The following is a 15,544-nucleotide window of genomic DNA, read 5'->3' as shown; positions in this document are numbered from 1 at the left end:
GAACCAGAAGCAGAGCCAGAACCAGAGGCAGAATCAGAACCAGAACCAGAACCAGAAACAGCCAGAACCAGAGCCAGGGCCAGAGACAGGATCAGAACCAGAAACAGCCAGAATCAGAACCAAAACCAGAACCAGAACCAGAACCAGAACCAGAACCAGAACCAGAACCAGAACCAGAACCAGAACCAGTCAGAATTAAAACCAGAGCCAGAATCAGAGCCAAAATCAGAGCCAGAACCAGCCTGGGAGCGGCCCGTGTAGGGAGATTCCTGAGGCCTTGGGGATGCAGAATCCACACCGGGCTGAACCAGAACCAGAATCAGAGCCAGAACCAGAATTCGAACCAAATCCAGGGCCAAAATCAGAACCAGAACCAGAACCAGCCTGGCATCACCCCCAGCTTCCCCCAGCCAGAACCAGAATCAGAACCAGAGCCAGAACCAGAGCCAGAACCAGAACCAGAACCAGAACCAAAACCAACCCAGCATCACCCCCCCCTTCCCCCAGCCCAGCCATAGATACCCCCGGGGGGAACAAAACCCCTTCATTTAAATCGAGATTTATTGAAATGACATCGGGATCACATCGGGACGGCCCCGGGGCCGTGGCGGGCCCTGCCCTCACTTCCTGCGGGGCATCTTGTCCGGCAGGTCCTGGAAGAATTCGTTGCACATCATGGCCATGCAGGCCAGGAAGGTCACGTACTCCTGGAAATCCACCTCGTTGTCGCTGTTGCAGTCCAGGTTGCTCATCAGCTTCTGTAAGCTCGCCTCGCTGGTTTGTTTCTACCCGGGGGAGGAAAAGGAAGGGTTAAAACCGGGTTTTGAGGGGTTAAATCCGGGTTTTGGAGGGGTTAAATCCGGGTTTTTGAGGGATAGTAAGATATAAAAGGTAAAATAGAGGTAAAAATATAAATAATAAAAAAATGGATGTAAAAATGTAAGTAATAAAAAAAATCGAGGTAAAAATATAGATAATTTAAAAATAGAGGTAAAAATATAAATAATAAAAAATAGAGATAAAAATATAAGAGGTAAAAATACAGAGGTAAAAATAGAAATAATAAAAAAATAGATGTAAAACTATAAGTAATAAGAAATACAGAGGTAAAAATATAAATAATAAAAAATAGATGTAAAAATATAAGTAATAAAAAATAGAGGCAAAAATAGAAATAATAAAAAATAGAGGTAAAAATAGAAATAATAAAAAATAGATGTAAAAATAGAAATAATAAAAAACTGAGGTAAAAATATAAGTAATAAAAAATAGAGGTAAAAATATAAGTAATATATTTTTGGAGGGGTTAAAAGAGGATTTTGGAGGGGTTAAAACCGGATTTTGGAGGAGTTAAAACCAGGCTTTGAAGGGGTAAAAAACAGGTTTTGGAGGGGTTAAAAGCGGGTTTTGGAGGGGCTAAAAGCGGGTTTTGCACGTCCCCCCGGCACTCACGCTGAAGCTGGGCAGCTCCTTGGTGAGCAGCTCCTTGAGCTCGGCTTTGTTGAGCTTGTACTTGTCGCCCTCGTTGCCCGAGTACTTGTGGAAGGTGGCGACCACCACGGCCAGCGCCTGCTCCAGGGGACACGCCATGGGGACAGCGACAAGCCTGGGGACAAGGGGACACAAGAGTTGGGCACCCCCAGGTACCCCCGTGCCAGGCCCGGGTCTGTCCCGGGATGCTCCGTTCTCTCCCTGGTTCCGGTCGGGCTGAGCAACCCCAAAGTGGGAGGAAAAATGGGAAAAGAAACGGCTCGGGATTTTTTTCAGCCCTGTCCGGGTGAAATCCACATTTCCAGCTGGGCACCTGCAGCAGGACTCCCCAACATCTGGAGAACATCTGGGGAGGGACATGGCGAGGGGGCAGAGGAGTTGGGCACCCCCAGAACCAGAACCAGGGACAAATCTCCCGTGCCAGGCCCGGGATGTTCCGTTCCATCCCTGGCTCTGGTTGGGCTGAACAACCCCAAAATGGGGGGAAAAAACCCCAAAAAGGGAAGGGAAGGGAAGGGAAGGGAAGGGAAGGGAAGGGAAGGGAAGGGAAGGGAAGGGAAGGGAAGGGAAGGGAAGGGAAGGGAAGGGAAGGGAAGGGAAGGGAAGGGAAGGGAAGGGAAGGGAAGGGAAGGGAAGGGAAGGGAAGGGAAGGGAAGGGAAGGGAAGGGAAGGGAAGGGAAGGGAAGGGAAGGGAAGGGAAGGGAAAAGGGGCTCGGGAGTTTTTCCAAAGGGAAGGGAAGGAGCTCGGGAGTTTTTCCAGCCCTCTCCAGGTGAAATCCACATTTCCAGCCGGGCACCTGCAGCAGGACCCCCCCAGCCGCGCCCGGCAACATCTGGAGAACATCTGGAGGGGGAAAAGCGACTCACCGAGAAGTCAGGAGGAACAGGAGAGATCGGGCAGGGCGGAAGAGGAGCCGGGCTCAGGCCCGGGCATTTATAGCATTTATAGCCCCGCCTGAGCCACTCCCGGCCGGGGGAGGCAGCGGCGCTCCCGAGCCCGCCCGGAGCCGGCTGGAAAAGGAGAAAAGGAGGAGAAAGGAAACCCCGCGAGCTCCAAGCTTGCCAAGGGCGGTGGTTTTGGGTTAGGAGGAGCAAAAATGGGTGAATTTGCCACCCTGAGCGTCGGAGCAGCCGCGGTTTCTGCCACGGTTTTGTCTCCAAAATCCTCCCCAAAGCCCCCAGGTCCTCCCCAAAGCCCCCAGGTCCTCCCCAAAGCCCCCAAATCCTCCCCAAGCCCCCCAAATCCATCTGAGGAGGTCTGGGGGCTTTGAGGGACACTCGGGGGCTTTGCCAGGGCCGGGAGGGCCCCGCGGGGTCTAGGGTGTGCGAGTGGGCACCGCATCCCCCCGGTGCCCCCCGGTGCCCCCCGGTGCCACCCCGAGGCCCGGCCGGGCCCCAGCTCGGTTCGGTTGGGTCTCAGGATTGGTGCCGAGCCGGGTTTTGTGCCGAGGGGGGTTTTTTTTTGCCCTTTTCCAGCCTCTTGGCAGCGATTTTGCGTTTCCGTTGTGTAACGGAGCCGCTCCCGTGGCCCGGGCACGTGTGGGGAGCCGGGGGGGCACCGCAGCGGGCTCTGCACGACATCGAGCCCTGGAAAAGAACCCGAGGGTCCCCCAAAGCCCCCGAGGGTCCCCCCCAGCCCTGGCAAAACCCCCGAGCGCCCCCCAAATCCCAGAAAATCCCCCGAGTGTTCCCAAACCCTGACAAAGCCCCCGAGGGTCTCCCCAGCCCAGGCAAAGCCCCCGAGTGTCCCCCAACCCTTCCCAGATGGATTTGAGGATTTGGGGAAGGATTTGGGAGATTTGGGGAGCACCCAGGGAATTTGGGGAGGATTTGGGGGGTTTGGGGAGGGTCTGGGGGGTTTGGGGGGATGATTTGGGGGATTTGGGGACAATCTGGGAGCTTTGGGGACAATCTAGGGGATTTGAGGAGGATTTGGGGGCTTTGAGGAGCACCTGGGGGGTTTGGGGAGGATTTGGGGACAACCTGGGAGATTTGGGAGGATTTGGGAGCTTTGCGGAGGATTTGGGGGCTTTGGGGACAACCTGGGGGATTTGGGGAGGACTTCAGTGATTTAGGGAGAATCTGGGAGCTTGGTGTGCCCCCAGCCCTGGTGGCACCAACCCTGAACCCTCCCCGAGCCGTCCAGAAGGTTCCAAGGGACATCCAAGGGTTGTTTTTGCTCAAATTTGTCCCAAAATAAACCCTCTACAGGGCTGAGCCACGCCGTGGAAAATCCCACAGAGCTGGAGGAGGGTGTGAGTCAGGCCGGGCACGGTGGGGGTGGACAATGAGCGTGACCAGGAGTGGGAGAAAAATGAGCAGAACCCCAAAACTCAGTCAGGATTGAGGGGAAAAAAACGAACAGAACCCCAAAACTGAACCAGGATTGGGGGGTAAAAGTGAACAGAACCCCAAAAACTCAGCTGGGATTGGGGAGAACCTGAACAGAGCCCCAAAACTGAACCAGGATTGGAGGAGAACCTGAACAGAACCCCAGAACTGAACAGAGCCCCCAGAACTGAGCTAGGATTAGGGGGAAAATTAACAGAACCCCAAAACTCAGTCAGGATTGGAGAGAACCTGAACAGAACCCCAGAACTGGGAGAAAATCTGAACAAAACCCCAAAACTGAGCAGGACTGGGGGAGAACCTGAAGAGAACCCCAAAATTGAGCAGGATTGGGGTAAGGCTGAACAGAACCCCAAAACTCAGCCAGGATCAGGGAAAATCTTTTATTGAAAGCCCCTCAGGGCTGGGATGGGCACGGGGAGGGGTCACTTGAGGGGTCACTCGGGGGTCATCCTGGGGTCACTCTGGGGTCATCCCGGGGTCATTCTGGGGTCATCCCGGGGTCACTTCCTGCGGTGCTTGCTGGGGTCGTCCTTGAAGAACTCGTTGAAGCCCATGGTGATGCAGGCCAGGAAGCAAACGTACTCCTTGAAATCCACCTCGCTGTCCTTGTTGTGGTCCAGGTCGTTCATCAGCCGCTTGAACTCGGCCTCGTCCATTTGTTTCTGTGCGGGGAGAGGGTTTGGGGCAGGGTTGGAGGGGAGGGGCCGCCCCTTCCCCGCCCTTCTCCCCTCCTCTGCCTCAGGGACGGGTTTTGGCCTTGGCGGGTGAGATGGGCAGTGCCCAAATTGCCAAAACGCCTCCCGGGTGTGGAAAAATTTGGCCAAAAAAAAAAAATTTAAGTGTCTCCTGGGTGTGGAAAAATTTGGCAAAAATATTAAAATAAAATAAGATAAAATATAAAATTAAATTAAATTGTCTCCCAGGTGTGGAAAATTTTGGCTAAAATAAAATAAAATAACAAAATAAAATAAAATAAAATAAAATAAAATAAAATAAAATAAAATAATCAAATTGAGGGGCCTCCGGAGCGTGGAAAAATTTGGCAAAAAAAATAATTAAAAAAAAAAAAAATTGCCTCCCAGTTGAAACCACAAGCTGAGAAAGGGAAGTGAAGGTTAAAAAAAGAAATTATGAAAAAAAGGGAAATGGGAGCGTGATTTCCTTTGCCAAACAAAATATTTCTGTGGGTTTCAAAAAAGCCAAATTTCCTTTGGGGCTGAGCCTCTCCAGACCTCGTTCCTCCTGTTCTCCAGGGATTTCAGAATTTCAGAGACCCGGGAGAAAAGAGCTGGGAGAAAAGACCCCAGAGAAAAGACCCAGAGAAAGACCCAGGAGAAAAAGACCCGGTAGGAAAGACCCAGAAGAAAGACACAGAGAAAGACATGGGAGAAAAAAGACCCAGGAGAAAAGAGCTGGGAGAAAAGAGCCAGGAGAGGAAAGACCTGGAAGAAGGACTTGGGAGGAAAGACCTGGGAGAAAGATCCAGGAGAAATGACCCAGAGAAAGACCCGGGACAAAGACTTGGGAGAAAAAACCCAGGAGAAAAAAGACCCAGGAGAAAGAAAGACCAGGGAGAGAAAAAACCTGGGAGAAAAGACCCAGAGAAAGACCCAGGAGAAAGACGCAGGAAAAAAGACCTGGGAGAACGACCCAGGAGAGAAAAGATCCAGGACAAAGACCCAGGACAAAGACCCAAGAGAAAAGACCCTGGACAAAGATCCAGGACAAAGACCCAAGAGAAAAGACCCTGGACAAAGACCCAAAGAAGGACCCGGGGCTGGTCCCTCCTGCCCCTCCACCCCCGAGGGACCCCCGGGATGTCCCCAAGGCCACTCACGCTCCCGAACACCGGCAGCTCCTTGTTGAGCAGCTCCTTGAGCTCGGCCTTGCTCAGCTTGTACTTGTCGCCCTCCTTGCCCGAGTACTTGTGGAAGGTGGTGACCATGAGGGCCATGGCCTGCTCCAGGGGACACGCCATGGGGACACCTGGGGACACAGACTGGGGGCTGTCATCAGCTTCTGGGCAGATTTTGGGGTGCTGGAAGGGGAAAAGGGAGCGGGCACTCACCGGCTGAGCGTGGATTGGTTCCTCAAGGGTTGGGATGGGGCAGCGAGGCACGGAGGGGATTTATAGCCCGGGAAGGTGGCACAGGGTGGCACAGGGTGGGACAGGGTGGGTGGCACTGCCCCCAGGGCAGCCCCCACATGCCCGGCTGATCCTCACATTGGGTTTCACCCGCGCCTCATTTTTGTGTAACGAGCTGTGTGATCCTGTTAATGAGCTATGTGATCCTGATAATGAGCTATGCGATCCTGTTAATGAGCTCTGTGATCCCATTAACGAGGGAACTGTGAGATCCCATTAATGAGTTGTGTGATCCTATTAATGAGTTGTGTGATCCCGTTAATGAGCTTTGTGATCCCGTTAATGAGCTGTGAGATCCCGTTAATGAGTGAGCTGTGTGATCTAATTAATTAGCTGTATGATCCTATTAATGAGCTGTGAGATCCCGTTAATGAATGAGCTCTGTGATCCCATTAACGATCTGTGCAATCCCATTAATTAGTAAGCTTTGTGATCCCATTAATGAGCTCTGTGATCCCATTAATGAGTGAGCTGTGTGATCCATTAACGAGCTCTGTGACCCCATTAACGAGCTGCCCCTTTTCCCGGGCATATTTGGGGAACAGAACACCCCAAATTCTCTGCGATCCCACACGGGGCATCCCCTTTGGGGCACAAACGAGACCTTCCCTGTTCCCCCTTCTCCTCCAGGCCTGGGAAAGGGACACAAACTGGGGAATTGGTCCCCAGAATGATTAAAATAAAATAAAATAAAATAAAATAAAATAAAATAAAATAAAATAAAATAAAATAAAATAAAATAAAATAAAATAAAATAAAATAAAATTGAAGGACCTCCAGGGTGTGGAAAAATTTGGCAAAAAACAAAATAAAATAAAATAAAATTTAAGGGGAGGGGCCGAGCCCGGATCTCCGGGGTCCCGGGGGAGCCGCGCCCGGCCCGGCCCGGTTCAGCCCGGTTCAGCCCGGTTGAGCCCGGCTCGCCCCGCACCCCCGGTGAGTCACGGCCCGGCTTGGCCAGGCTCGGCTCGCCCCGGGTGAGTCACGGCCCGGCCGCGCCCGCGGGGATTCCTCGGCCCTGACTCAGCCCGGCCACGCCCGTTCCCACGGGGACAGCCCGGGCCGGGCTCGCACGGGACAACGCGGAGGCTCGGGGGGTGCGGGATCCCATTAATTAATGAGATTCCACAGCTCTGGGATCCCATTAACGAGCTGTGTGATCCCATTAACGAACTGTGAGATCCTATTAATGGACTGTGAGATCCTATTAATGAGTGAGCTCTGTGATTCCATTAATGAGTGAGCTGCGGGATCCCATTAACGAGCTGTGAGATCTCGTTAATTATTGAGCTGTGAGATCCCATTAATGAGTTCTGTGATCCTGTTAATGAGCTATGAGATCCCGTTAATGAATGAGCTCTGTGATCCCATTAAGGAGCTGTGCAATCCCATTAATGAGTGAGCTGTGATCCCAGTGTAATGAGCTGTGAGATCCCATTAATGAGCAGTGTGATCCCATTAACGAGCTGTGAGATCCCATTAACGAGCTGTGAGTTCCTATTAATGAGCTGTGAGATCCCGTTAACGAGCTGTGAGATCCCATTAATGAGCTGTGAGATCCCGTTAACGAGCTGTGAGATCCCATTAACGATCTGTATGATCACATTAATTAGCTGTGTGATCCCATTACTTGCTGTGAGATCCCATTAACGATGGGGGCCAGCCCTGGGTGTCCCTGCCCGGGGATGTCCCACGGAGGGGACACGGAGGGACCTCCCGGGACAGGTTTGGCCGCGGTGCTGGTGCCACCCCGTGGTGGCTCCTGGCGCTGCCGCCAGCCCGGCCGAGGCGTGCCCAGGGTGGATGTTGGGTTATTTTCCTGAAAAATTTCGGACATTTTCTGAAAAACCCTTTTTTGGGGATTTTTTTCTCCCGAGAAAGAACAAAATATAAACAATAATTATCTGCTGCGACAGGTGGATCTGTGATTGGTCTCATGTGGTTGTTTTAATTAATGGCTAATCACAGTCGGTGGATCTGTGATTGGTGTCACGTAGTTGTTTTTAATTACTGGCTAATCAAAGTCCAAGTGTGTTTCTCTCTGATCCGATATTGTTTAATAATTTTGAATAACAGGATTTTGTTATTCATTCTTTTTCTACTCCTTGTTAGCCTTCTGATGAAACGCGTTCTTCTATTCTTTTAGTATAGTTTAAATATAATATCTAATAGATATTATATTAACTTATATATATAAATATATATATATATAATGTTTAGATATATAAATATATATTTATATTTTCTATATTCTATGTTCTATATTCTATATTCTATATTTATTTGTATATATTACATATTTATTATTATATGTCATATATTTTATATATATTATGTATTTATATTTTATATATATTTTATATATTAAAATATATGTATTATTTATAATATATTTTATTACGTATATTTTATATATTAATTATATAATAATATTTTATTATAATAATAAAATATTACTATATCTTATTGTGATGTTATAATATTTATATATTTAATAATACATATTTAAATATCAATATATACATAAATATATACGTTTATGTATATATTTTATTATATATAATAAAATATATATTTATATTATATATAATATATAAGTATATTAAATATATAAGTTGTATGAATAATAATATATTATTTAATTAAATAATAAATAAATATTATAAAAATAATATCTATAATAAAATAATAAATCAAGCCTTCTGAAACACGGAATCAACATTCCCATCTCTTCCCTCATCTGGGCCCCCTGTGAACACCACCACAGGTGGGGTACAGAGCAGAGACCCCCCCCAAATCCCCCTCCCCAATAAAATCTGAGCATCAGCAGCTGCTCCTCCAAACTTTATTGCTGCAATAAACAATAAATAACCACGAAAAACCCAGCAAAAAACAATCCCCCCTTTGCCCAAGGTTTTTTGGGGAAAAAAAAGGAGAAAAAGAGACCCCCCCAGTTTGGGGGACCCCCAAGTGTTGGGATTTCTGAGCACAGACAAAATTCCCGCCCCACAGCATTGGGGAGATTCATCCTCTAAGAAAATGACGAATATTCAGACATAATTCAATCTAAAATCTCAAATGCGATTCAAGGTATGAAATTTAACGCCATCCAATGCTGTTAAATTATCTGCTACAACCTGAGGAGAAGAGAAAACAAAATCGGGGAATGGGAGGAGCTGGGGGGTCCCGTAGGCTCGGGGCAGGCACAAAAAAAACCAAAAAATAAAACAAAATAAAATAAAACAAAATAAAATAAAATAAAATAAAATAAAATTTAAAAAGCGGGGAATGGGAGGAGCTGGGGGGTTCCGGGGGGCTCCAGCAGCGTCTACTTGGTGTGTTTGACGCTCTGCTCCTGCTGGCGGATGATCTGCGCGATGGGGCTGGCGATGCCGCCTATCAAGGTCCAGTACTCCTCGAAGCTGATGCGCCCGTCCTTGTTCTCATCCAGGTCGCAGATGAGTTTGTCGGCGGCGCGGCGGTTCCCCGTGTCCTGTGGTGTCACAGACATCTTTTATGAAAAAATCTCTTTCCTTAGGATTTTTTCCTTCTGAGAAGCTGAGAGGTCTCAGGAACAAACCGTAAACATTAATTATCTGCTGCTGTGGAATGCAACAGATGGATATGTGATTGACCCATGTTGGATGTTTCTAATTAATGGCCAATCCCAGCCCAGAAAGCCCGAGCCACAAATCTTTGTTTTCACTCTTTCCTATTCTATTCTTAGCTAAATCTTCTGAAGAAATCCTTTCTTCTATTCTTTTAGTATAGTTTTAATGTAATATAGATCATAAAATAATAAATCAGCCTTCTGAAGCATGGAGTCAGATCCTCATGTCTTCCCTCATCCAAGGTTAAGGTTAAGGTTAAGGTTAAGGTTAAGGTTAAGGTTAGGGTTAGGGTTAAGGTTAAGGTTAAGGTTAGGGTTAGGGTTAAGGTTAAGGTTAAGGTTAGGGTTAGGGTTAACATTTGGGTTAGGGTTTGGTTAGGGTCTGGGTTAGGATTTGGGTTCGGGTTAGGGTTAGGTTAGGGTTAGTTTTGGGTTAGGTTTAGGGTTAGTGTTGGGGTTACGGTTAGGGTTAGGGTTGGGTTTAGGGTTTAGGGTTTTCGGTTTTGGGTAGGGTTTCAGTTAGGGTTAGGGTTAGAGTTAGGGTTGGGTTAGAGGTTAGGGGATTCTGGAGGACTTTGGTATTTGCTTATCCCAGTTTCCATTGGGTTAGGGTTAGGGTTAGGATTAAGCTTTAGGGTTAGGGTTGAGGTTAGGGTTAGGGTTTTGGTTAGGGTCAGGGTTAGGGTTAGGGTTAGGGTTGCAGCTACCATTAGTCCTATGTGACTGACGGATGAGTAGGCGATTTGTGATTTTAGGTCCATTTGGTGTAGGCAGATTGCTGCTGGTTATTAGGGTCAGGGTTGTGGCTACAACCCGTCCCATGTGACTGATGGATGAGTAGGGCATTAGTGATTTTATGTTGATTTGGCTCTGGTTATTAATGCTCCTCACAGGGCTGGGCTTATAAATGGCTTGTGTAAGTTCAGACCCTGTTCAGGCCGGGGTCAGGTGTGGCAGACCCCCCAAAACCCCATTCCTGCACCCCCTGCTCACCGTCAGCATGTGGTTGAGCTCGCGGCTGAGCATCTTGCGGAAATCCTTCTTGCTGATGCGCCGCGGGTTCTTGCAGCAGCAGCAGCGGCTCGAGTACTTGTCGAAGTTGTTCACCAGCACCTGCACGGCCCATTCCAGCTCCGTGCACTCGGCCATGGTGCCCTGAGGGGGCAAAACTCAGGTGAGACCCTCGGGGGGCTCCAGCACAAACCCCCAGAGGGAAAAACCATTCTTGACAAAAGGAAAATGGCCCCGGGGGGGTGTGGGGGGGTTCTCATCTTCTTCATCGGCCCCAAAATACTTGGTGCCACCCAAAATCCTCTGTGCCAACTATGCCTGCCCCCAAATACTCAGTGCCACCCAGAACTGCTCAGTGCCACCTGTGCCTGCCCCAAAACCCTTGGTACCACCTCTGCCCACCCCCAGAACTCCTCAATGCCACTAAAATCCTCGGTGCCACCTGCGCCTTCCCAAAATTCTCAGTGCCACCTGTGCCCACCCCAAATCCTCGGTGCCACATGTGCCCGCCCCAGTTGGTGCCACTTGTGCCCGCCCCAAAACCCTCGGTGCCACCCAGAACTCCTCGATGCCAACTGTGCCTGCCCCCAAATCCTCGGTGCCACCCAGAACTCCTCGGTGCCAACTGTGCCTGCCCCCAAAATCCTCAGTGCCACCCAAAATCCTCGGTGCCACCTGTGCCCGCCCCCAGAATTCTTAGTGCCTCCTGTGCCCGCCCCAAAGCCCTTGGTGCCACCCAAAATCCTCAGTGCCACCCAAAATCCTCGGTGCCCCCCGTGCCCGCCTCGCCCAGCCCCGGGGCCTCCTGTGCCGCCCCCGCTGCCGGGCCGGGCCGTGCCGGTGCTGCCGGTCCCGCTCGGTGCCGCGGGGCTCGTTAGGGAGGAACCGGGGCCGGAATTACCGGCAGGAATTACCGGCCCTGCCCTCGCTGTTGCTTCACGGCTGCGGCGGGGGCAGGTCCCGGCTTGCCGACAACCTCTTCTGTCCCTCTTGTCCCCTCCTGTCCCCTCCTGTCCCTCCTGTCCCCCCTGCCCCCTCCTGTCCCCCCTGTTCTCTCCTGTCCCTCCTGTGCCCCCTGTCCCCTCCTGTCCCCTCCTGTCCCTCCTGTGCCCCCTGTCCTCTCCTGTCCCCTCCTGTCCCTCCTGTCCCCTCCTGTCCCTCCTGTCCCTCCTGTCCTCTCCTGTCCCTCCTGTCCTCTCCTGTCCCCTTCTGTCCCTCCTGTCCCCTCCTGTCCCCTCCTGTCCCTCCTGTCCCCTCCTGTCCCCTCCTGTCCCTCCTGTGGCCCCTGTCTCTCCTGTCCCCTTCTGTTCCCTCCTGTCCCCTCCTGTCCCCCCTGTCCCCTCCTGTCCCTCCTGTGGCCCCTGTCTCTCCTGTCCCCTTCTGTTCCCTCCTGTCCCCTCCTGGTTGCTCCGTGCCCCTCCTGTCCCTCCTGTCCTCCCTGTCCCTCTTGTCCCCCCTCTCCCCTCTGTCCCCAATGTCCCCTCCCTGTCTTCGCTGTCCCCTCCTGTCCCCTCCTGTCCCCTCCTGTCCCCCCACTGTCCCCACCGGGAAGCTCAGCCTGGGCCTGTCAGGACGGTGTCTCCGTCACATCCCGGTGACAACGACACGGAAACGGCGTCACCTTGGCCGGGCACGGCTCTTTCCTGCCCGCCCGGGGTGGGGACAGTCCAGGGGACAACAACGACCACAACAGCCACCGCCACCGCCACAGGGACCTGAAGGGGTGGCCCAGCGCTGTCCCCACTCTGGGGACGCCATCTGAGCGTGTCCCCAACCCTGCTGCTCGCTCAGGACCTGCCCCGTGCCACCTCCTGTCCCCTTTTGTCACCCTGACCCTGCCCTGTCCTGCCCCAGGGAGGTGACACCGGGCCCTGCCACCATGGGGAGGTGACACCGCTGGGGAAGTGACACCAGGCCCTGCCACAATGGCCCAGGGAGGTGGCACCAGGCCCAGGGAGGTGGCACCAGGCCCAGCCACTCTCTCCTCCTTATCCCCACGTGTCCCTGTGTCCTCCCAAGCCACCCCCGTCCCCTGTGGTGCCACTCCAGCGCTGGGGACCGTCCCCAACTCTCAGAACTGTCACCAGGGTGGCTTTGGGGCTCAGGGATTCCATCTGCAGCCCAGGAACCGAAGGGATTTGGGAGCACCGTGGCACCTGGCGGCGACATCGGTGTCACCTGTCCCTGCACTCGCCCGCTGACATCGTGACATGGGTGACATCGGTGACATCAGTGTCACCTGTCCTGTCCCCCTGGTGGCAGCGCCCTGCCCGGCCCTGGGGCACCAAGGCTGCTCCGCCGGTGACTCACGGGGCAGCCCCGGGGCCAGCCGGGGGCAGCGGGTGGCATCGGGGACACGGGGACACTGGGGGACGCTGGGGGACGCTGGGGGACATTGGGGGACACTGAGGGACACAGGGACAGAGCCACGCGCGGCCCCAGCGCTCCCTGCTCCCAACTCGGCATCCCCGCCGGCAAATCCTGATTTTCTACTGTCAAATTCCTCTTTTCCACCGAAAAAATCTCCCTTTTCCACTGTCAAATCTCCCTTTTCCACCGACAAATTCCCCTTTTCCACTGGCAAATCCCCTTTTTCCACCAAAAAATCCTTCTTTTCCACCAACAAATCCTGCTTTTTCACTGGCAAATGCCCCTTTTCCACCAACAAATCCTCCCTCCTTTCCAATAGAAAATCCTCTTTTCCACCAACAAATCCTCCTTTTCCAACAGCAAATCCCCCTTTCCACTGGCAAATCCTCCTTTTCCACCAAAAAAAAAACCTTTTCCACCAAAAAATCCTCCTTTTCTACCGAAAAATCCCCTTTTTCCACCGGGAAATTCCCCTTTTCCACCAACAAATTCCTCTTTTCCACTGGCAAACCCCTTTTCCACTGGCAGATCCCTTTTCCACCAACAAATCCTGCTTTTCCAACAGCAAATCCCCCTTTGCTACCAACAAATCCCCCTTTTCAATAGGAAATCCTCTTTTCCACTGGTAAATCCTCCTTTTCCACCAAAAAAATCCCCCTTTTCCAATGGCAAATTCCCTTTTTCCCGGTTCTCCCGAGCCCATCCCGGTTCTATCCCGGTTCTCCCCGAGCCCATCCCGGTTCTCTCCTGGTTCCCCTGATCCCCTGCCAGTTCTATCCCGGTTCTATCCCAGTTCCCCCTCAGCCCATTCCGATTCCATCCCAGTTCTATGCCGGTTCCCCCTCAGCCCATCGCGGTTCTATCCCGGTTCCCCTCAGCCCATCGCGGTTCTATCCCGGTTCTCCTGAGCCCATCCTGGTTCCCCCCGACCCCTCCTGGTTTCCCCCAAGCCCATCCCGGTTCTATCCTGGTTCCCCCGACCCCAGCCCGGTTCCCCCTCAGCCCATCCCGGTTCTATCCGGTTCTCCTGAGCCCATCCCGGTTCCTCCCAAGCCCAACCCGGTTCTCCTGAGCCCGTCCCGTCCCCCCTCAAGCCCATCCCGGTTCCATCCCAGTTCCTCCTGAACCCATCCCGGTTCTATCCCGGTTCCCCTCAGCCCATCCCGGTTCTCCCCGAGCCCATCCCGGTTCCATCCTGGTTCCCCTCAGACCATCCCGGTTCTATCCCGGTTCCCCTCAGCCCATCCTGGTTCTCCTGAGCCCGTCCCGTCCCCCCCAAGCCCATCCCGGTTCCATCCCGGTTCCTCCCGAGCCCATCCCGGTTCCATCCTGGTTCCCCTCAGACCATCCCAGTTCCATCCCGGTTCCCCTCAGCCCATCCCGGTTCTCCTGACCCCATCCCGGTTCCCCTCAGCCCATCCCGGTTCCATCCCGGTTCCTCCCGAGCCCATCCCGCTCCCCCTCAGCCACTCCCAGAGAATTCCAGGAATTTCCACCTCCTCAGCCTCCAGCTTTACACCCCAGGGGCTGTTCCCAGGTAAATCCTCACCCCCGTGAGGGTCCCCGGGGTGGATCCCCCCCATTTTCCCCACCCCCGTTTTCCCCACCTGCATCCTTCCGTGCGTCCCGCGGTGTCCGTGCGTCCGTCCGGGCTGGTGGGAATGGCTCCGGCCGCTCTCTCCTTCACCTCGCACCCATCCCGCCGGCCCAGCCGGGTTTTTAAGGAGCCTCCCACCCTTCCCTGACGTTCCCGGGGCGTTTCCAGACCGGGGCCTTACCTGGGAAACGCTTCCCCGAGGTTGCGACACACCTGGGACAGGTACGAGCGAGCAGGGACCTGCACCGGGCTCCTTTGGGGCTCCTTTGGGGTTTTGGGGTTTTGGGATCACCCCAAAAGGTCCCAACGGGGTGCACGAGGGGTCCCGGCAGTGGGGAGAGGGCACAGAATTCCCCCCTGCTCATGGAAATTCATTTATTCCAGCTCTGACCCAGCCCGGGCACCAGGGACAAAAAAAAAAAATCCTTAATTTGAACCGAAATCGGATGATCTGGTGGGTGCAAGGGGCTGAAACACATTTGGGGTGAATAAAATCCTCAATTTGAGCCCAAACCACTTCTCCTGGTGGGTGCAAGGGGCTGGAACAAGTTTGGGTTGAATAAAATCCTTTATTTGGTCCAAAACCCAAGTTTGGGGTGGATAAAATCCTTCATTTGGGCCAAAATCACTCATTCTGCTGGGTGCAAGGGACTGACGCAGGTTTGGGAAATTTAAGGCAAATAAATTCCTTCATTTGAGCCAAATTTAAGGCAAGTTCCTAAATCTGAGCCAAATTTAAGGCAAATAAATTTGGGAATGGGTTTAAGAATGAAATCCTTAATTTGAGCCAAACCCTAGGTTTGGGGTGGATAAAATCCTTAATTTGGGCCCAAACCACTTGTCCTGGTGGGTGCAAGGGGCTGAAACACTTTTGGGGTGAATAAAATCCTTAATTTGGGCCAAATCCACATTTTCTGATGGGTGCGAGGAGCCAGCATGGGTTTAGAGCAAATAAAATCCTAAATCT

The 15,544-nt window shown here is 52.1% G+C and overlaps 3 protein-coding genes across 4 annotated transcripts; all 3 read right to left on the bottom strand.

The window, feature by feature from the left end:
- Nucleotides 1–543: 543 nt before the first annotated feature.
- LOC134429346 (protein S100-A4-like) lies at nt 544–2,513 on the bottom strand. The gene is made up of 3 exons (XM_063176480.1): nt 2,359–2,513; nt 1,453–1,606; nt 544–785 (listed from the first exon to the last, which is right to left on the bottom strand). The coding sequence occupies exons 2-3, from the start codon at nt 1,588–1,590 to the stop codon at nt 621–623; spliced, it is 303 nt and encodes a 100-aa protein (XP_063032550.1). The 5' UTR covers nt 1,591–1,606; nt 2,359–2,513; the 3' UTR covers nt 544–620.
- Nucleotides 2,514–4,343: 1,830 nt separating this feature from the next.
- LOC134429347 (protein S100-A4-like) lies at nt 4,344–5,843 on the bottom strand. Its single transcript, XM_063176481.1, has 2 exons — nt 5,681–5,843; nt 4,344–4,505 (listed from the first exon to the last, which is right to left on the bottom strand). The coding sequence occupies exons 1-2, from the start codon at nt 5,819–5,821 to the stop codon at nt 4,344–4,346; spliced, it is 303 nt and encodes a 100-aa protein (XP_063032551.1). The 5' UTR covers nt 5,822–5,843.
- A 2,977-nt stretch (nt 5,844–8,820) lies between these two features.
- On the bottom strand, nt 8,821–14,720 carry S100A16 (S100 calcium binding protein A16). 2 transcript variants are annotated; one of them, XM_063176252.1, is made up of 3 exons: nt 14,588–14,720; nt 10,593–10,754; nt 8,821–9,482 (listed from the first exon to the last, which is right to left on the bottom strand). In XM_063176252.1, the coding sequence occupies exons 1-3, from the start codon at nt 14,591–14,593 to the stop codon at nt 9,318–9,320; spliced, it is 333 nt and encodes a 110-aa protein (XP_063032322.1). In that variant the 5' UTR covers nt 14,594–14,720; the 3' UTR covers nt 8,821–9,317. The 2 variants fall into 2 exon arrangements, with proteins under 2 accessions (XP_063032322.1, XP_063032323.1); XM_063176253.1 differs by lacking the exon at nt 14,588–14,720 and adding an exon at nt 12,156–12,215.
- Nucleotides 14,721–15,544: the final 824 nt, after the last annotated feature.

The sequence above is a fragment of the Melospiza melodia genome, chromosome 25 (assembly GCF_035770615.1).
Source record: "Melospiza melodia melodia isolate bMelMel2 chromosome 25, bMelMel2.pri, whole genome shotgun sequence".
NCBI lineage: Eukaryota > Metazoa > Chordata > Aves > Passeriformes > Passerellidae > Melospiza > Melospiza melodia.
This window is presented reverse-complemented; position numbering and strand designations above follow the sequence as displayed.